General features: G+C 37.7%; 1 protein-coding gene across 11 annotated transcripts in view; it reads right to left on the bottom strand.

The window, feature by feature from the left end:
- CDC42BPB (CDC42 binding protein kinase beta) overlaps nucleotides 1-22988 on the bottom strand; it is a 95864-nt gene that overhangs the window by 54587 nt on the left and 18289 nt on the right. For 9 of the 11 annotated variants that reach the window (XR_003255739.1, XM_026079405.1, XM_026079406.1 and 6 more), the window contains exon 2: nucleotides 11399-11490. The exons of 1 other annotated variant lie outside the window; for it this stretch is intronic. Coding sequence is in view for 8 of the 10 variants with exons in the window: in XM_026079405.1 (XP_025935190.1) it covers nucleotides 11399-11490 (92 nt within the window). In the remaining 2 variants the exon portion in view is untranslated. Of the gene's footprint in view, nucleotides 1-386; nucleotides 531-11398; nucleotides 11491-22988 lie in introns of those variants that run through there. One more of the 11 variants, XM_026079414.1, reaches the window with a different exon arrangement.

Raw genomic sequence — 22988 nt, 5'->3', positions numbered from 1 at the left:
TGCTTAAACTGGTCTATTACAAACAGTAGTCATGCATATAGCTGTACAGTAGAAGAAAAACAGAAGAATACAAAAGCTTCAGGGCTTAGACTGTAAAGGAATGCGAAGACTATATTTTGACACCAAGGCTTGTATTCTCCAAGACCAAAGCTAATTCTTCTTGTGCTACAGTCATCATTACCACAAACTTAATTTACATTAGGAATCCTACAGTTGGCAGAGAAAAGTGGGAATCATAACTAGGACAGCAACATCTTCACCAGATTATACATCGAGCTTGTTTCTATTTCAGAAGTATAAAACTGACCAATCTCATCAGCTTTCATTGCTTCTAGCAGTGCTATGTATAGCAGTGGGAAAAGTAACAGGTATCACATCATGCTCACCTCTTCTGTTGCTCAAAAACCCATATCATGTATAGGGGATTCAGAAGATACAGCAATTCTGTGATGCTGACTAGACAACAAGGTTGGGATAGTGCATCAAGCAGAACAACCCAATGCAGTCAGAAGCCCTGAGGAGGCAAGAGGGGAACACAGAACCACCTTGCAAGTAAAGAAGCTCCAGATGGGGGGCAGAGGGGAGACTGCTCCTCCAGTAACACAAGAATCAACTTCAGACACATCACTCTGCAGACTTGCACCTAAGCCCCCCACCACTCAGCGCATGAAGCTCCACTCAGCAGTCACACAGTGGATGAGCTACAGCTAGTGCACTACCTGCACAGAGTTATGTAATGGAAGCATATCTTAGGACAAGGACCAGCAGGTGCCTGCCACAGGAAAGACATGAGAATTTAGCTTCAAATGCAGCTGGGGAAAAATACAGCTTACAGAAGGATTCTTCTTAATGCTATGTAGAATATCCACAACTACATTACATCTCAGTCTCTCCTAGTAATGAGCATCTCCCATAGACACTGCTCATGCTATGGAGGGAGGATGAGTAAAATGAGGAAGTCTCAGCTGAGGTTCTTTAGGCACATATGAAACTGTTGGACACTGACCTTTAGTAACGGTTTAAAATGCTCAGCTTTTCTCCTAGCTTTGTCATCGCCTTATAGTTAAAATCTATCGTTAAAAACTCTCCTTGCATACTCTCTTAATTGAATCATTTGCCTGGCACAGCTGAAGGTACATTTGAAGTTAAACTGTGCATTAAAAAGTTTGTAAAACTCCAAGATGCTGACATTACCCTCTATGTGTTTTAAATTTTACTTCACATAGAACATGATCATTCTGGAAATGCCCCAATTTCCACTCATGGAAAAGATCAGAACAGAAAATGATTAACTGCTGCAAAAGAACTGAAGCTCTGGGGCAGAGGCAATTTACAAGTTTAGCTTTGCTAGCCCTGAAGTAGCAACATTCAAGTTTCACTATACCACAATCCCAGCATCGCTCAGCCATTTAAGTACAAATATAGCATGCAAATGAGAACACAGATATGCATCAATTACACTTTATCTAAGGCCATCACTGTCAGAAAGCACTGCGGGGTTGCGGAAGTTTAAAAATTGAAGGGTGCTCAACTGTTAAGGTGTGATGTGAGCCTGGCATCGTGGAGGACACACACAGTTGAGAAGCTGTGTAAACATTAAAATAGAAAGGAGTAAACGAGAACAGGCCTGGGGGGGGGGGGGAAAAAAGCCAGATCTGCAGTACCTAGCCTTAGTTAGCATTTCCCCAACTACAGCTGTTTATATTATTCCTGCTATTCTGTTCAATAGAAAGGCCTAATTAAAATGCCCAATTTAAACTTTCTGGAGGAAGAGAATTGTTTCCTGTGGAAGAAAAAGTGGACTCAGTAGTCAAATCTCATATTTTCACTCTAAATAGTTATCAAATTATTGCATCAGTAAACATGCTGGTACTACAGTTGAAAGGGGGGAGAGTGGGACAGCTTCTTATAGGAGCATAAACATTCATGTGACCAGGCAGCAGAATGGATAATTACCCAAATCCAAACAGGAATAAGTAGCAAGTATTTTTTACAGGGAAAGAAACCTGAAGGGGGAAGTAGATGCCTCACGAAAGTAGCAGAATTTTGTCCTGTCTTGACCTCATTCCCTAATCCAGTTTAATCATTTACCAATTTTTTTTAAAAGGAAAAAAAAAAAAATCCTAAAACCCCCATTGATGTCTGAACTGAACCAGAGAAGAACACACCAAGTTATGGCTTGATAAACTCAGTACTATTATAAGCAAGAATTTTGTAGCAATATTGATTAAAAAAACCTACATCCTTTGTTTCATAAAGTATTTCTGCATTTACCCAAGTTAGCTTTCTTTTAGTTTGTTCATCAAGGGGCAATATTTCTAAGTTTACATCCCTCACACAATTTTTTGGTTGCTTCAGAGATACTGTATTACCAATATTTGTTTTTTCTTATTTTAATATTAATTCCTCTTTCTCTGGCATACTTAAAATTCGACTAAAAAGCATGCTGACCACTTTGTAAGAGCAAACAAAAACCTCTTATCTGCAATTGTGGCAAACATGCAAGATGTTGAATTTTAAATATGACGACTGCTGCAGTAGCACAAACAAAGACACCATCTCTACTAGCATAAGAAAAGTTTTGAGTTGGTGTTCAAAGGTGCTCCAAAGGCAACAGATTCGTACATTACTACAGATGCTTACTTTAAGAACAAAAAATGTTGCTCGTCTTCTACAAAGGTTTAAAAATTTTACAGGCCAAACAAGTGTTCGTGTCATGCATAGACTGTAAAAGACTAGGATTAATTTTGATTCTTATTCTTCATTTCTAGGGCTACTGCAACATACATTATAATAGAACTTGAAGGGGAAAAATAAGGATAAAGAAAGGAAAGAATAATAAAAACAAAACTTAGAACAAATTTCTTTGCCTGTATAGACACATAGCATCTACTTTTTTTTTTTTTTTTTTTTTTTTTTTTTTTTTTTTTTTTTTTGCAATTCACATCCTTCCATCTCTCCTTTTCAAGAAGACATACCAGAGCTATGAAATATAAAGAGAAAGGCAATAACAGAGGTATCAAACAGCTTCGGTATAAGACTAAATAACCTAAGATATCCAAGCCTGGAAGAGATAACAGATATGATAGGCATACAAAAATATGAATGTCTTGGAGAAGATCAATAGAGAACAATTACTTGCTGTTTCTCACAACACAGAAATTGAAGACCATCAAATGAAGCAAAAAAGTAGCAAGTTTAAAGAAAGTATTTCCCCCCCCCTCCACAGTTTTGGAAGTCTGCCACAGGCTGTTGTGGACACTTAAGTAAGCATTCGGAAAGTATTTAAGTACATGCTTAATACATGTGTAATACACATAGCAGGTGTCTTGGAAGCTACTGAACGTGGAACTACAGCTGTGGTTAGGTGTCAATAAGCCCTTGGTCCCTGGAGGCTGGGAAAGTACAACTCTGCTCTGTCCTTGGATTCTCTTCCTACACATCTCTACCTGGCCAAAGGGATGGGCTACCGGCTAAGTCATCCAAGTACCTTTGACACAGGTGTCAAAAACAGCTGTTTTGGGTCAAATTAAGACACAAAGCTTATCTAACTGACATCTCACTGTGCTAGCATGGAATGGAGAATCAGGATTTCTAAATACTGAACAATATTGGAGTGGTTTGGTAGAGAGATTCAGGTGATTCTGCTTTACTGAGGAAGTCTGAAAACTCCAATGAGGAAAAGCTGCAGAGAGCAGGTTGGCTGTCCTCCTGCAACCCTCATTCAAGCAAGCCCATACAGGTATAAGCTGTCACCAGCTGATTTGATTACCATCATTGTAACTCTTCATGCCCTCAAGATTCATAGCAATAAAGACACTGCAATAAAGATGTTTCCTCAAGGACATCAGAAAGCCTAATGAATCCTATGGCCTACACTTTAACCAACTTAAGCCATATTTATGTCAAGAAATGTGAGAACAGGCATTGAAGCATAAGTGAGAGCCAACTGTGATACTACATGCCACAACAGCCTATCAAATTTGTATTACTTCTGCCATCCGTTTTCTTACAATGTTTTTTGCCTCAAACAAAGCTTCACTTATACTGCAATAAAATAAAGATTGAAACAATACAGCTAAAACAGTATTTTTAGACTTTGGCAAGAGCTAATACTTTGCTTATTGAATTATTTCATAAAAGTCTTTTGCTGCAGTTTCATCCTCAAAAACCATTTGATATTGACATTTAGGGCTGCAATGTGCAAAGCTATCCTAGGCCAAGTTCCACCTTTTCTTATGCCCCAATAAAATTTATAGAGTGTGAATCTGAGCCAAATCAGGCTGAATAAACATGACAGAACTTTTCTGCTGCACTCTGCCCCTTTGAGTGGCATGACCATGAAGCAAAAAATCAAATCACAATGTTTTTTTTAAATAATGTAAACCATAAACCTGGTGTAAGTAAGTGCAAAAAACCCATTTAAATGAAAGACAAGGTTTCCAGAAAACAATGAACATCAATAACAAAAAGACTTCCTTCTAAGAATCTTATGAATTATTTGATGTTCAACTTATTGGAAACCATGTTGGCACTAATTTCAATGCAAAGATAAAAAAGTTACCTACCATTCTATTTATGCTCACACCATGTTAAACTTCCAGCAAACACTTTGTCCTCAAGCACTGGACTTTCAGAAATAAGGTGAAACTCAAATACAAAACAAAGTTATCTGCTAAAAAAGGAGATAATGGACCCAAACACATAGTTGGTAATCCTCATGAAATCAGCCATGAAATCAGCTAAATAGTAACAAGTAGTCAAGAAAAAGGCAAATATGATTCTGAAATTCATAGGCAGATACACACCAGCAGGGACAGGTAAACATTACTGCCTTGTAGAAATATAACCTCATTGGGACCACCACACACTTAAAGGCACATAAGAGAGAGAAGCTCAGTCTGGAGTAGGTAGAAAGGAGGACTATTTAGATGATCAAGGAACTAAAGAGCATCTCATATTAAAGGGAAAATAGAAGAGCTTTGCTTGTTCAAAATAGAAAAAATGAAAATGAGAAGTGGATATGATTGCTATCTACAAATAAAACTGGAAGGAAGGACAACAGCAATAAGGATGGAAAAAAGATCTGCTTAGGTTAATGGACAATGAAATTACATGGATAAAATGGTGCAAAATCACCGTGAATTAACCTTCAGCAGGAATTTAGAATGGCTTTAGACATTTGAGCAGAGATTTTACACAAGCCTTTCAACTAGAAGAGATAGAATGTCATTTCAGATGTAAGCAATTTATCTGTAGTGTCTTATTACCAAATTCATAATTGAATATTATAGTCATTTTCCCCAGCTAACACTTCTATTATATGCCATTTTCACACTACTCTCTGCTTCATCCTATTGATATTTTGGATATTGACTACTGAAAAAGCACTGCAGAAACTGCTTTATCCTCCTGATACTCTTGGATATGAAAAGTCTTTGATATACAGCTCATTAGTTAACAGTTTTAATACTGCATCTTGGAGAAAAACTGGTCTGGATGGCTTTATCTTTTTATGTCTATTTTACATTTCAAATGAGCAAGTAACTCTGGTTGCTCCTTGGTAGTGTTCACATTGGTAGTGTTCATATGAACACTACCAAGGATGATACAATATTCCATAGTGCACATTTCCAAAGCAAAATAATTTTTTGAACATGAAACGTGGATCTTCATGTTGTGCAAATAAGAAATCATTTACCAGTGCTAGCCAGAAAGGTTCTGCAAAGCAAAAATCAAGGCCCTGAATAACACCTAAGCTATTCCTTAGCAATCAGTGGGACTGCACAGACAAATGACTGGTCTTGCAGTGGCACTACAATGAATTGTCTATTCAGCTTCTTACAACCCGCCTGTCACCATAGTAACTTAATACTTCCACACAAACAGCAACAGAGCTGGTGAGGACTAAGAGAGCAACAATCTCCTCTCAAGCATTTTCAAAACAAAACAGGTTCTTTCTTCATCCCTTGGACATTTTTGTGAAGGGTATATTGTGGAAAAGCATAGCTAAATAAATATTTTTTCTGCATCATATTCTGAACACTCTCTTAACTCCTAATAGCTGATGAAGACTGTCATGCATCACCTCCAATAGTCATGAATGCTACTAACCTACAATTTAGGAAGACACAATTCCTGTCGGGTACCTAATACCAATTATTCTGAACAGGAGACTGAAATCCTTTAATGCAGTCTGTAGGTTCACCGTGTCCCAGCTTAATTTCTAGATGTATATAGAAATACAAACATTACAGTCAGTACCATAATGCTATGATTACAACAGGGTAAGGGCAGAGACAGCACTGGATCCTACTGCCAAACATGACTGTCAACAGGAAGTTTAGTCTTTGCATATTCACTTTTGAATCTGAGTTCTTAGTCAAAATATTACTCATTAGGAACCATATTATTTATCAGAAACACACTGGATAATTCCTATTCTCTCAACCATTATTTTATTTCCTTCTGGAAACATATTTTTACATACAGACTTCTACATGTCTTGATTCCAGCTAAGACCTTGACTAAGCATGGTGAATACAGGTGACAAGTACTGTTATTAAGCAGTAAACAAATCAAGTCTGAACCTCAACAATACTTATATGAAAAGGTATTTTTAATCCATCAATAGGAGAAATACTTGGGTAGGGCACCTTATTAAGAACTTGAGTTATTTTTGTGCTAAGCAAGGCAAAAACGTTCCACCCTTCCGTTGCAACCACAGTAAGTGTTGCTCATTCAAAAAAAATCCTTAGTAATAAACAAGGGAAGGAAAACAATTGTTTCAGTCGCATATTGCCATATTTCCAGGAGGTATCAGCCACTTTATACAATCCAAGTTCAGAAACAATGTACATCTTGAGACAGTTCTTCCTTCAACAATTGCTCTTTAGACTGCCATTCACACATATTGAAACAAGCTTACTTCATGCCATGTGCCTAAATGGCCCTTTACACAAAATACGGAAGAGTGATCTTAAAGACTCACAAGTACATTACTGAGAGGTCAGATGAAGCTTGCAAAGCAACAAGTACAAGTATTTTGAGCCTGAGAGCCCCCATACACAGGATCCTTCTCCTACCCCTCTCACCATACTCCAGCGCTAGCTCTCCCAGCTTCCTTGGCAGGCAGAGGCAAACAAGCAGCACAAAAAAAGCACTTCTCAGGAAGTTTCTCAGGCAGGCAAAATCCCACCAAGCCCAATTTTTAAGGGCATTATTTCTTTTCCAGTAATAGTCCACAGTGTTTCTAAAAGAAGAGAGTAGTCAGCCACATGCAAATTTCAAGTCACAAGGTATTTTCCATTGTGTCCTTCCATTCGTTTTGTTAATATTTTATTAATATTTATTTTTTATTGTATCATTTTATTAATAGGAATCAGAATTAAGATTGCAGAAAACAATTTAGCTCTGATTTTTTTCCAGAGGTTTTTTTCTTTTTTTTAATTCCACATGGACACTGGCCCTCTGTGCATGAGCTCTCTGCCTACATGACCCCCAAGAAGAAAGACTCAAAGTAATGTGGGGCATTCATGATAATGTAACACCCAACTGGATAACTCCGGTAAAGACACCTCAGGAGATGGGGAGGAATGAGGAGTAGTTTATGCTTCTGACAGCTAACATTTCAAACTATATTCCACTGTAGCCATCGTTCATGCTACACTCAAGGGACTTTTCAAACTTTTCCTGTAACTATGAAATTTCTGAAAAAAATAAATGACATTCTCAAGCCAGTGACTCCAGGAGTCAGAGCCTTAAAAAGTAGCTGCCTTAGTTTACGAGAAAAGGAGAATTGTGTGTTTTGGCAGGTGGCTAGAGAAGAAATCTCTAGGTTCTGAAACTAGACTTTTTTCATATTAGCATAATAATGAGAACTTTAAAAATATTTTTTTCTCTTGCTTTCCCAGTTCTCCCTTGTTATATGAACTTTCACCCACGTGGTTTTGGATTACCAGTTTGTTTTTTCTCATAATGCTGGACAAAAAGTGTAAAGAACCAGGTTGAGTTCTGCTGGTTTGAAAGGAGAAAGAAAGAAAAATGCACCAATAGTAAAAGATAAGTACTGGCAATTATATAAATCTGCCTTAAATTAGATACTGCTTTTGCAGTTGTGTTCATAAGGCCACATTCACACAAAGTCTCAATCCACTCTCTGGTCAAAGACCATGTTTCTCTGGCTTGTGTGTTATGTGGCAAAATCAATTTCTGATCCTGACTGATAATTATACCTCTATTTTGTGTAAGCTCTCTTTCTTCAAAGCTACTGATTTATGCAAATGTTCTTTGGTAAGACTAAAGCCCCTGAGGTTCTCCAAAAAGTCTAAAGTAGTTAAACTGTGGATATAGCTACTTTAGACATTCAGGAGAATGGAATGTAGTTTTCATCCTTTTTGAAGTCTGGCTTGTTTAGCTGTTCAGCTTTTTAATTTAAACTACTTAATTCTAATAAGAATATAGTTAGCTTAATTCTGATTAAATTCTTTATGCATTCTAAAAAGTATTTTTTCTTAAACTTATTTTTAGCAAATAGTTGTTTTATCAACAGCAAAAGCACTTTATGAATAAACATCAGAATCCCATCGACTAATTTGTAATACAGTTCCTATATATGTATGGATGTACTAAGGAGAAAATAGTTACAGATCCCCCATTCAGTCTTCTGAAGTGTCGCTTTACAAACGTCAGATGCCATAAGATCAGAACCCCCATTAGAAACTAGATTTTATTTATTTATGGAATTTCAACTTTCACATAATTACTATTTATAATGCCTATAATATTAGGCATTTACATCAGTATAGTATATACAAAGGTCAAAAGATCAATTCATAAGTGACAAACAAAATATTCTCTGCAAGAGGGATTAAGGTATAATGAACTTAAATCAGCAATTCCTGCATAATTTAAACTGTTCAAGCTGCTACAACTATAAACTAAATCCTTCAAGTAAAAGAGGAACAAGACAATGCAACATTGACAGACAAATACCACCACCACCTTTGTGAGCGCTCATAGGTCTAACAGAGGAATGAAATAAGACCCTTGCTTATTTCACTCTGTTTTTTCAGAAAACCATTCACAGGAAAAATCAAAGATGCACCCATAAGTTTAGCCAACTTTCAAACCAAATTAACACGTAGCAAGCAGGGACATCCTGTTCAAAACTGTGCTACTGCTCCGAATCAAAAAAATAATGTAAACGTAGATAGCTATGTGTTACTCTGTCTTGATTCTCTAGGACCCTTTATATACTCATAAACCTCTCTGCTCACACCTCTTTTCTAGACATAATTTGTAGCTTTCAACCCTTCCTTGGTCTTATCAAAGTCTTTTCCCATTTCTGTTTTTTCCTGCTGAACTCTTTGCAGTAACTCTTCTCTCTAAAAGCAGTTTTCAAATAATATATTCCAGTTAAAAACAAGTACTTAAGTGAAATGCATCAGTGAACTGATTCTGATGCAGTATTTCCACTACCCTAAGATAACACTTCCTTTTTTGTAAAAGTGTTGCAACTCAAGGTCAACACACACTAAAGACTGAACTTTTGTCTTACAGGTCAAGAAGTTACTATCAGTCTGGGCTTTTTACTTAAAAGGCTCAAGTTCTCTAAATAGCTATGCCCACTATAACTACATGTAAACTTCATGTTACCTCATGAGATCGTTAGAGTATAGAACAGAGGAAGAGGCAGGTGTTCTTGAAATATTAATTTCTCTCTTTTTTAGGTGTCCGCTTTCCTCAAAAGCGGTGACTGAAACAGCTTAAAATTATTTGAATCTGAAGGTATTCATCCACTACCAAAAACACACAAACATCTATATATCACTACTTTCTGAACCCAAGTTGAGTACAGTCCTAGCATTTTCCTAGCTCAGTTTCTGGTCTGACTGCAATACCAAGAGGAAAACAACCTTTTCTCCTGAATAACATGCGGCACTTCAAGCCACACAACTCTCCGATGGCGAATAGCCCTCCATAAGAACACGGCTTTGCAACTCCTCTACTCAGGCCTGCAGTAACACGAACGGGGAACCAACGTCTGAGAAGGACACCAATCCATCCAATATGCTAAGTTCCAGGGTTCATACCTGTTGCAGCAAGTTTCTGCATGAACTTATTTCCAATATGGGACAGGGTCTTCAGCCTACACATTAGCAACAATAACATCAGTAGGAATACCACTCTGCACATGTGTAAGCATGCTCTCCTCCCCCTATTTCTGTTCAGTTCTGCACAAAATTCTGTCCAGGGAGCAGAGCTGATCTTCCCATGTCCGGTTTCTGAATATCCAGCAACCACGATGAATGAGCTCTGTTACATAATCAAACCCTCTGGGAAACAGTTTGACATGTCCAGGACACACCATGCTTGGAATGAAAGCCCTGTGCAGCCCAGTCATGTCTGTGGAGATGACAACAGATCAAGGTAAGGAAGCCCAGCCTTAGACAGTGGCAGCAGAGGTTGTAACCAAGTGCTAATGGGGCCAAGTGAGCCATTAGCAGCTGCCACGATATTTGACTTTAGCATGGTACTACTTAAAAGAAGCTTCCAGAAAGAAGTCTGAGTTTTTTTACTTCTAGAAATTCTCCACTTAATCACGTCTTTTGCTGACAGCTATGGCTTCAGTTACGTTGACTTAAGTGCTGAAAGAGTTGTCTTTGAGGTTCTCCAGAAGTCTCAAGTATCCTATGCCTACTAGAGGGGGCACGTTCATAAATGTTTTTGCCAGTGGCAAGGCCTATCGGATTTCTGTGACTGATGAGACTTTCATTAAGCATGTTAAGAAGTAAAGCTTCAGTCCAGGGTCCTAAGACTGGTGAGTCCTCAAAACACAAGGCGTTCCTATCATCCCAACATGATTCAACTTGCTGTCCAAAAGACAGATCCAGCAGCCTTTGATCTTCAAAGATGACAGGCAACAGCCTTTGAGGCAGCCAAATGCCTCTTTCTGCATTACCAGATTGTTACAGAGACAGGCAGATGGGTGGAGCAGCCTCTGCGTTCCTACCATAGAAACAGCCCAGTTCTGTGTTAAATTATAGCAGCACAGAAGAGTACATATGGCAAGTGGGAGAAGAGATCCCAAATTCAGCTGTACAGCTGCTAGGTGGGACCACCCTAGTCATATACATATTGAAAAAGCACTTGTTTTGCTAGTCTGAAGTCAGAATTAGCCAGTCACAGAAATGGCAGAACTAGATATTAGATACCCTCCTCCAAAGGGCCTTTAGTAGTACTTAGGTAGTATGCTAGTATACCACATTTGGAAGTATTATAACACATCTGTGTGAATCTTTTGTCTTTAGGACAAGCACATGTCAACTGCAGCAAGAAATCAGAGGCAGAAATAACAAAAACTACATTACTACAATTGACAGCAAAAATATCTTACCTCACCAAATGCACCTCTTCCAATCACTTTTATAATTTCAAAGTCATCTCGATGAAGTTGCATTTCCTTTACCAATTTTGTAAATGGTCTCGCTGTTTAAAAAAATAATAAAAAAGGAAAATTCAATTATGAATGGAAATATTGTAAATGAAGAGAATTCATAAACCAGAGGTCAAAGGTACTTATAGCATACCCAGTTCACTTTTCAAATAGTATTAGAGTACAAAGAAAAACGATAATTAAACTATTCAATTAACACTTAGAATTAAAAAAAGAAAAAATGGTTCTTATGAATACTCAAGGTTTTGCTTATGACTGTAGAAATTACTAGTTCAACCTTCTGTTATCAGTTAGATTATTTGGCATATTTATCCACCACCAAGAAGTGTCTATGGGCCACAGTCCAAGTACTGTACTGGAGATTATACAGCCAAACTGTCTTTTAAATTCTTAGAACTGCAACCAAGGAGGGCTGTACACAAGGTAAGGAAAAACAGGTAGAGGAATAAGCCGAAGGTCCTCTATTTTGTGATCTTACAGATACGAGCTATAGATTCCATTACAGTTCACCCTAATACATCGATGGTCAGTCTCAACTTGTGGCCTGGCCATCGGCCTTGTTCCCATCAAGCAAAGATGAGCAAAGCAAGCTTTTAGAAGGATTTTTTTTTTCTTTAGGGTTTCATGGGTCAGTGAAGTACCATGTGAGTTGGAGAGAACTTATTCACTATCAGTAATCCCTAAAGAAAATTCACACTATTCCTTAGCCACTAGAATTTTCTTCTTAAGCAGGGTCCAGCTTCACCTTTTATTATTTCAGCTAGTACCAGCTAAAGTTTTAACAACCCAGTCTCAGGATATAGCGCTGTCTACTCAAGAGCAATGAAAAAATTTCTACAAGATCTGTGGCTAATTCAAAATTTTTGCTCTGAACTATCCTTTCCATTGGAATTAAGCAACATTGGCAAGATCTCAGAACCAATATTGAAGTGCTGCAGCCTAAAAGGTAATCAGTAACTAACCTATACTTGTTTTGTTATAGCGGTCTCACTGGACTTGAGACGCTTCTCAGAATATCTGGAGGATAAATTTCACTACATCTGCAGGTCCCACCTATTTTCTCCTCTCCAGTCCCCATTCAGAATATTTTATTTCTAGCACGTTACATTTTGAGGATTAGTGTTTAAATACAATATTTGTTACAATTTACTATTTATTCTGATTATGAAGACCAAATCAATTAGGAGGAAACACTGGTGCAAACATGACACCTACATTTCTAACAAAGCCACCCCCCCATCACCAAAACCCCTCTTCTCCATCTTATCACAAACATTAGCAGACTTAAGAGATTGGAAGTTTTTATAACATATGTAGTTTTATTCAGTTGTACCTGGAAAAACATCACACAATCACTACTTGTGATTCAGCCCAGACTCCCATTTTACCTCCCCTTGTACTACGATATAAACTAGTAAGTTATAAGCCAAACAGAATTCCTATAAGAGGGAGTCACTGCCTTGACAATAGATTTCAGAGGCAAACAACAAACGAAACCTTACAAACACACAGCAGATACAGAAGTCTGAACTGAAGATTACAGTCTCCAGTGGGAAATCTAATAAAAAAAGTCTGAAAAACTCAGAAGAAAAAAAACCAAACAGCCAATAAAATGAAGAATTATCCATACTGAAGAGTAGCCATGCTTCTTGTTTGTACTTGGGAGAAGTGTTACTAAAAAGGCTTTATCCATAAATAATACCCCTTCAGTCTTGATGGTTTTCTGTCTCTCCAAAGCATGAAATCTAAGAATGAGAAATCCCATTTGCTATTAGGATTCCCCACTTCTATTGAGCAGAAATACCTTCCACAGGGGACCACTGAGACTATCAAAAAAAAACCAAAAAAACCCCACACCCTCAGCTGGTATGAGCTAGCTAAATTTCAGTTTCTAACAAATTTAACCAGCAACATCAATTCAAATCAGACATCTATACCAGTAAATATCACCATGGATATATATTAGTTATTTTGCAAGGCTCTTCTGCCTCCTTCCACTCCCATCAAACCAGGAAGAGATTGAGGAAATAGAACTACAGATAAAGAATAATTTTAAAAGTTCTGTTACCAAGTTATGGATTGTTACTACAGAATGAGTATCATTAGACTAAGTTTGCACAACACCAGGTTCTGGTGCCGTTAAAACTCAGAGGGGGGAAAAATGACACCCAATTGTCTTCTTTCTGGGGGATGATAATCTGAGAACCAGACTATTGATTAAAAAAAGTTATTCAAGTTTAGCAGTAATTCAAATCAGTAAACAGAGTACCAAAATAATTGGTTAAATAATTATTAAAAACTGTCAGTATAAATTGATTGAAAGCAACTTTCAAAGCAGGAAGACAAACTTATACAAGTATAAGCTGTCCTGTACATTAAAAAAAAAAGAAAACTTATTTCTTGCATTTTTATTATTTTGTCAACCGGTCATGCTGTTCTTATTTTCCAGTTTTCCTTACTCTGAAGTGCATTAAGCTTCATCTTGCTAGAAATTAGGATTTGGTTTAGAAATCCATTAAACTGTATCAAAGCAAGTGAAATCAATTAGTTTAATATACTAAAAGATAATAAATAGTTTAATTATTATCAAGCATAATATGTATCTAAAGCTGAGTAAATAGAAGAAATAGTGTCTGTAGAGAAGAGGATTAATTCTATCTATCCAGGAATTGTATACTTCAAGATGTTAGGATTAGCAGACTTCATCCTCTTGAGTACCATTTCAATTCAAAAACCTGCAAGAGTCCTAGGCTGGTCTTGCCTTTTCATCTCGTCAGTTTATGTACTACATATCAACATGAATTACTTCAACACGTGTAAATGAAAAATGTATTTCCTCCTAAAAGGAAGTTACCATTTTTACAAGCTATTTGTGCACTTAAACACTGGCTTCTAGTATTTGGCAAGTGTTGGTGTTCAGAAGCGCAGCAACTTCAGTGGTATGACTCTTGGAAAGGTTAGCAGCAAACATGAATGTTTGAATATAAAGAAAAATATGAAATTGGCTAGGACTTCCACTGAAATGGACAAATTCAGTTTTTTTTTTTTTCCAAAGCATGTAAGGATTCTTAAAAAGTAAATAAAGTTTGAAAATAGGACCTAAAATTCACAGAATCTCATTATCAGAGACTAAAATAGAGGTTATGCAACATATCATAGCACAGAGGTGGCAACAAACCAGCAAATCTCTTAAACTGGTACTTTACAGACATTTGGGGGTAGAATGTTGTATATATCATTATGTAGCCTACTGCTTTTAAGTATTGGATTGCACAATTTTTACCTCTTAACTTAAATCAAAAAATACTTCCAATTTGCTTTCCTGCTCCCCCACGAGACTGTAGTCATTCCGTTATGCTCAACCATCTAATATCCAGGTTAGCAGCATACGCACAACTGGGAAAATTGAGCGAGCAGAAACTTGCTCCAAAAGGTATGACAGACCTACACTCGTCATGTTTGCCAGAATGATGCCAACTGATATACCCACTACTATATAATTAGTAAAGAGCACCAGCTTTTCCCTTCACACACAATCAAGCACTGATAAAAGGAAATAAAGCATATCACTATTTTACAAACCAAGAACCCAAACCAAAATTCTCTCCATTTACTGGTAAGTTAATTATACTTTACTGATTAGTTTTGAGTCTAAATATTAAAGGCAAGACTTATGATTTGGAGTTAATGTAAGACTTAATGAAAACATTTCATCCAAGAAAAAAAAAAGAAAAAGGACCATTAACTGTACTGGGGATTTTGTTGGCAGTAATTACTGAATTTTGTTATATATACACTGTTGTCAGGGTAACATTATCTGTGAGGAACTGCCAGAGTTTGTTTATTCATGACTCTGAAGTTCTAACCAGAATTTGGGATAGGCATTCTATGTGCAGTATGCTTGTATACATCACTTCGTCCTCTCCCTCATGCTGTTTTTGCATTATTGCACTTACTATTGTTTGGAAGGAGGGGGTTTTCCACAAGGCCATGCAGGGCGGGGTGGGGGGAACTCATTTTAAGGAGCCAAGAAATGCATGCTTTCAAGAATATAACGTAAACCAGTAAAAATCTATGTTTTGATCAATATTTGTAAAGGGAAGCGAAATGCCAACATATATATTTTTTTTCAATGAAAACCAGAGTATGTATGAAAGAAAATTCTCCACCTACAAACAAATTATTTTCCAGTCACATTCTCTTCTTCCCCAATAGATTGGACTAGGCTGTTTTATCTGCACAGAAAGAAATTGTAAGATTTGAATTACTTGAAAACATGATTTGAAGCCCAGACATAAGTGTACAGGTTTGTGATTTAGGCTTCTTAGAAGGTGCATCTGCACTGCAGTAAATTTGTATTACGCCACCTGATCAAAGACATTTGAAGATGGAGCTGTTTCAGAATGACCAAACACTGCAGGAAACACCAGCAGAGATTATCTGAACAGCCAGGCCTGGCAGACCAGGCACTCGCTTTGCACTGCTGTCCTAGGAATGGGCACAACCTGGCCTCTCTGGCAAGCTAAGAAGCAAATGTAAAAATTCCTCTCATTTCTTAAAGCAGGTTCAGGGAAGGATAGCAGTATTGTCAACCTTGTATGAAAAATAATGCAACACTTTTCCCCAAACTGGAATGTGGTTAGAGAGAGAGAGAGAGAGAGAGAGAGAGAGAGAGAGAGAGAGAGAAGTGTAGAGGTACATTATGGATTTTTACTTTCTTTCCAGATTCTGAATGATTCAATTTATATTTCTAACTTTCCTCTCTACAATCACAAAAGCTATAAACTTGATGGCATGGTGGACAAAAGACTACTGCTGGGTTTATGATGCTAGCTGCTGCTGCAACGGTGGAGTAGCCCAGTGGCTCTAATTTGAGGAAGGATAGGACCCCTGAATATTTTGCTAGGCAGTGCATGGTTCCAGAAGTTAGAGCCACAAAAATCACTAAGTAGAAGCTGCCAGATATTCAGGAACATCTGATGCTTTATATCATCAGCAGCTTCAAGTTTAAAGTAAATGTGACAACTATAACAGCAGTACAAAGAATCATAAGGCAATTCAGTCAATACTGGTTTCAGACCAGGTTACTCATGATTTTGTCCAGGCAGGTCTTGAAAACCTTCAAGGATGCAAATTCCACAACCTCTCTGGACAACCTGATCATATACTTGACTGCCCTGAATCAGACAGTTTCACAGTTCAGAATTGTTCTTGTACCTGATTTGGGTTTTAAGTCATTATATAACAAGATGATAACATTCAGGAAGATCTACCTAGAAGATAATTTCAAGCTTTTTGTTACAGAGGAATTCATCTGCCACCACACTGCCTTTAACCACTCACTTCCTTTTCAAAAAGTTATGGTAGGAAAGTATGCGAATTGCAAAATATTAACATCAAAGAAAATAAAAAGTGACAGATAATCATCTGCAGAGCCATACTCCCACCAGGCACATCCAATATTTTATTTTTGAGATGCTTTTTTCTCTTTGTAGGAAGAACATGAAAGAGAATGGAGCTTTAGCATTTCCCTAACCATTTTTCATAACTTACATTCTAGAAATCAAGTAACTTGTTTGCCCTTTGTGCACTCTTTTCAAAGAAACAGCATTCCTGTGATATTGCTACTAAAACAGTAGGCTGACAGGTTTAACAAGTTAGTGCTTGTATACATGTCTTGAGATACCCACACCCAGGTAGCCCCAACCAGCTTACTAGGGCTGATAAATACCTGTTACAACCCACACTTTTGAGTTTTAAAGAAGTACAGTCCTCTCTCTACTTGACTGTGAAATTTTCACCCCTTGGTATTTTAGAAATGTAAATTTTTGTTATTCTTGCATCCTTTGTTGACTCCAATCTTATTTTTTTTTCCAATTATAGACCCTTGCCTCCCTTTTCCTGTGCTAGCTGGTTTCCTCTTTTCGTCCACTGTGTAGTTTTTTGGGTTTTTTTTTTAATCCTGGTTTCCTAGGGAAATAAGGGATGTACAATCCTGCTTGGCAATCTGAGTCCATTCCTTCTTCACAGCAACTTCTGATCCCAGCAAGACCTTTCATCTCCTTTGTCAAATTTCACTGAGGTTGTCCAAAGACACCAAGTTCCTATAAGTTCCATAAAAACTGACAGTGAATAGGAAAATCACACCCACAGTATCATCTCCACTAAGGCAAAGGCTACAGCAGAAATATAGCAGTCACCTGCTTAGCTGGACAATCAGCATGTACCAAGCTGCAAACCAGACATATGTTGTTAGAGCTGTGGTGTAAAATTTCTGCTATTTATAGACTGGGGTGTTCTCTGACATGTTTTCTATTGCTTGTTTCACTTCATCCCTGCTCTTGCTCCCTTATTTATAATGCATATTATATACACATACCTACACTTCATTTATTCTGTCTCCCTCTTACTCAATGATCTGATCCTTCACCATTTTATCCAGCACCCATTAGACAAATAAATTCAGTGGTCCAAGACTTAGTGCTTCTAATTATCATTACAACGAACACAAGCTCCACTGGATTAAAACTGAAGAACTCAACCATTGCGAAGAGCTTATAATCCATGCAGAACAGCCTGCTTAGATACGAGAAAGTGATTCACACTCTGCTGAGTTACCTCTATAACCTGAACAAGGTTACCAAGTTTTACAGTTCCTGGGTAATCAGTACTTGATAATTTCAAGACAACCTCTTCTAACATAAGATGTTATTTATGTTGACTGAAATGCCAGTAAAAACAGACATATCCACTAATAAAACACCAAAAATGTCTCAATCTTCCTGAGACTGACTGCCAGCATTTTCCATGAGAGTTAATAATAAAATAGCAAAGAGAATAAGTTTATTATGAAATTTAAGATTGTATTATGAAAGAAACGATATTTAAACACTTTTTTCTTAAGTTCCTTTGTGAAAGTAGCACACAAAAGTCACATCCACTTGCAGTTATGATTATGGAGTTTGGTTTGTTTAATGAAAGTCTTCTGTCATATGTAAAATAAATCACCTGACCACTTTCAATCAGATGTCTTGTTGGCATTTAATAGAATTGAGTTTGGATAAGATTAGGATTATATAATTATATGTGAAATCCTCATAACGATTTAAATGGATAAAGCAGTCATTACTTTTGTTCAGAAACCAAGGCTGGGAGCTTACAGCTTCTGCATTTTGCTTCAGGAGTGGCTTTATCAGTAGCAGAAGGACTAATACCTGCATTTAGAATTTGTATACTAGTTTATACTAGTTTGGAATGACAATTTATGTGAAAATTTTCTTACCATGTAAAAAGGTATTGACATTGGAAAAGGCTTTGAAGAAGAAGAAAAAAAAAAGCAGTTCTGGTGGTGATCTTACCATCATCACTAAGATTTGCTGGCAGAAGAGCAGAGTATTTACCTTGAAACATCATCTGTGTTCACTGTTAATCACTAAGCACACTTTTTGTGCAGCAAGCCCTAAATGCAAGTACTACATAGAAGGAATTTATCTGCAGCAATATGCTATCATTTGCCAGCTTGTTGATGAATGATACCATCGAACACTAATAGCTGGCTAACTGCCTGACTAGCCCATTCACTGTCTTTCATGCTTACAATGAAAAGATACCAAAGATGATGCTCAAGATTTGTACAGACATGTACTGAAGAACACACAGATGGTTCTAAGTAGTCCAAGTGACAAACATGCATTACCATTTTAACTCCTGCCAAAGCAATCTTGCTTCTCTTTGAGAACTAGACAGCAACAGAGTTCCAACATGCAAAAGAGGAAATAAGCATTGGTTTATATACGCAAGAACAAATACCAAATGATTATCTGCTATACTTTCATACATAGGACTGTAATTTACTTATGAAAAAATAATGGTCAGGTAAAATATAACCAACAAGCAAGTCAGACCTAAATGTAATGGCATACACTAATGCTAGGATGTACGCAAGTACCACGGAGGGGAAACGTACATGTGAGATTTAACAGCTGAAGCAGCTGACTGCTCAATATCTCATCTTCATGTTGTGCTACTCTCATGGAAGGATCCATAATTGAAGAATGTACACCTTGGTCTTGAAAACCAATTCAGGTGTTTGTTGTTGTTGCTGTTGTTTTTAAATACCAAACTTTATTTTGGAAGATGGAATCATTAGTATTAAGACTGAAGAAAAATGTGATTGTGACTTGCATTTAATCTGGGAAACCTAGAAATGACTTAACATACACAAGCTTGATGCACCTTCACAACACCTAACCCTTTGGCACACAGACAGACCTTTTTACACAGGATGACACATTCCAAACAAGAAAACCTGCACCTCTGAGTATTAACCGTGGCATTTCAAAAACCACTTAGTAGTCTGAGATTAAGTCCTACTCCAACTCTCCCAGGAGAATTAACAAAGCTCCTAGAGAAGTCATGTTTCTGACTGCAGTCTGTGGTTCAGTCTTTCATATCTGCTTCAAACTTGCCACAATTCTTTGGAAGAAGGGAAGCTGCACTGCCTTTCTAACCTTCCCCTAAGGTTCACAGCTCCTTCAACAGACTGAGTACCAATCATGGGTTCACTGGTAGTCATTCAGCCTCTTCAGTCTTAGAGGCTCCACTATCTGTTGTTCAGAAACTCTGTAATGCCTGCAAGTCATGATTTTCTGAAGAGTCCCAAATATCAGGTCTTGGTTCACATTTGGATTTCATAAGGTTTTCAAAGCTGGTATTTTCGTTCCTCTTCAGCATCACTGAGAGATACTAAGAAAAGATTACTATTTCACCGCAAAGAATCTTCTCTGTTCTTAAACAACTGTTGCTATCCAATGTCCTGTTAAGTCTCCTTCAATCCTTTTTTCTTCATGGGAACCAGACCCAGCCCAGAAAAACACACACACATCAAGTCACATATGGGCTTTTTGAATCAGACATTTCCTCTGGGACTAAATCTCTGACATCTCAGACACCTGAGACAAATGAAAGGGGAGTTACTCAACCACTTTAAGCCAGCAAATCCACTCTGCTGATGAAGGAGTTGGTCTCACTTCCCTGTTCTTTTACACCACTGCTCCTTTCTATTGTCCAGATCATCATTAATGTCCATGAGGTATGTCAAACCAGGAAACATTTCCAGGCAAAAACTAACTTGTCTACCCCATCCCCCCCCACCAAGTCATTCCCTCAACCTGACTCACACACAGCTGCAGAGTACTTGTCCTAGTCCAAGGCAGGCAGCAGGAAGCGGCTGGAGAAACTCAAGTGGATCTGTCTCTGATTAGGGTGCACAGGGAACTACTGCAGGGTTCATTTCTAGCCAACCTAAAGCACATTTGAACAGGATCTTCTGAGGTACATGTCAAAGCATCATAGAGAAATAGACAGCAACAAACACCACGCAATAAAATCTCTGCTAAACATAGCTTTATTCTTTTTTGGGTAACTGAATTTTTCTGTCTAGGGCCAGATCTCGCAGGTGCTGGAGAGATCATTCAAACCACAGCAAAGGGAGATCACATATTCAAGCACATCAATAATGGAAATAGTTTCATGCCTCTACATGAATCACTAGTTCCAAACAGTAAAATTTAAATGATTCAATCTCTTTCATTCCGTAACAGAGTTGTAAATATTGCTAGAATTCAGATTTTACAACATGATGAATGATCTAAAAAGCAGAGTTAAGAATTTTTGTACACTAGTTCTGAGGATTATGACTGCTCAAAAAATGACATTTTCACTCATTTTTCAGATGATTTCAAACCAAAGATTAAGAAAACTTCAAATCTGAGCTCACCCAAATTTCAACGGCTATAACATAGGTATAAACCTAAACATCATCATACCCAGCATCTGTTGCACATCTTACTAAGAAATAAAACAATTTCAGTCTGATACCATACTGTGCTGATATAAGTTTACACTACAGTTGCATTAAGAAACTACCACAACATCAATGGGCAAAGTTCCAGTTTTCTGACTGCAAGATTTATTTCATCTTAAAAGTAAAGCCTATCAAGACAAGTAGCATAACCATTTCATCAATTATTTACAATAAACCAAATACCTTCTGTTTTGTCCAGATACATGCAAGATGCAGTTGCTCTCTCAAGAGACTGAAAGCTTAGTATATCATTAGGTAACAGAAAAATTTATATTTTACATTGGTACTATATCAGCATGCCTCCTCCTTTATTTTAAATGTTGAAGTTTTCTGTTCATAAACTCTGCTTGACACTCCCCCCCCCCCCGACACACACACTCTCCTGGTGACAGGAGAGAAATCCAGTTTATGAGGTACCACTTTTCTTTGACTATACATTTAGAATGAATTAGAGATATAGTTCAATGAAACAGCTAAAGCAATCTAATAGATCACTGCAACCAGAGGGGCAGCTTCACAGACCCACTCTCTCCCTTGCAACAGCTGTAACAAATTTAGCTGGTCTCACCTCACTGATCCGATTCGCTCACTAAACTAGAAGAAAGCTAACCCACCAAAAAACAAAGCAATTATCTTTTTGCAGTTTAGCAAATTGAATCATATCACTGAAGGGTCAGAGGGACAGCCACACCAGCACAAGGGAGAAAGGCAGAAAGGCAAATGCATTCTTTCTGCAGTGGCACTGATCTTAAATAGCACTGTCCACGGAGGCAAACAGTCAGTACAAGGACTCCCCAGTAGTTTAGTTGACGCAAACTCAGCCTGCCTTGGTGCCGACTCCTGAGCAGCTGTACAGTAAATGGGGTAAGGGAGCTGATGGAGTCAAATGAGAATTACTTTTTTTTTTTTTGATACTTTTGTTCTCATACAAAGCAACACCACAAACTGGGAAATAAAAAAATCGAGGAGACAGGGCCTTAGATCAGCTTACAGTGCTGCAGAACCGTACCTGGTATTTTGTTTGCTGTCTCAAGCCTGCAACACTACACATATAAACATCCTGAATTGTTTTTCAGTTTGATGAGTTCCAGTAGCAATGACTATGTTAAATACAGGTGTGGCATATCTTTCTGTTCACTTCCTTTTAAATAGCAGCATATAGGAGGACATTTTCTATGGCATTACACACCAGTTTCAGAACTTCCTTAGAGCTCCAGATCTAATTAAAAGGTCAATGAAAGTCAAACTTCTGTCTCAGGAAAAGGCCACAACAACATGTGACAAGCAATTACTGTAACCGGGGATTGGAATATTTGGTGTAGCTGAAGTTGTTCAAAAACACAGAAGAGGAGGAACTCTCCAAATCTACTGAACATATTATCAAGTCTGGTTCTAAAATTTGCGTTACACATTTTTAGTGAAAGGCTCAGAGTGTCCTTTTTATTATTAATTTCACTTCTTCAGCTCCATTTCACCTAATCCCATAGCCCAACACTCCCTCTCTAGAAGAGGAGCTCTAGAACCAAAGCCATTCTCATTCTGAAGCAGAAGCATTAAGTATTTAAACTCAACCAAATTATAATGACCGGTCTGGTTGCATTGCGACATCAGACCCAGGCTCTCTACCTTGCTCTGCTGCCTCCCATGCCTCTGGCTGAAGCGCTG

Source organism: Apteryx rowi, unplaced genomic scaffold (assembly GCF_003343035.1).
Source record: "Apteryx rowi isolate R43461 unplaced genomic scaffold, aptRow1 scaffold_5, whole genome shotgun sequence".
Taxonomy (NCBI): domain Eukaryota; kingdom Metazoa; phylum Chordata; class Aves; order Apterygiformes; family Apterygidae; genus Apteryx; species Apteryx rowi.
This window is presented reverse-complemented; position numbering and strand designations above follow the sequence as displayed.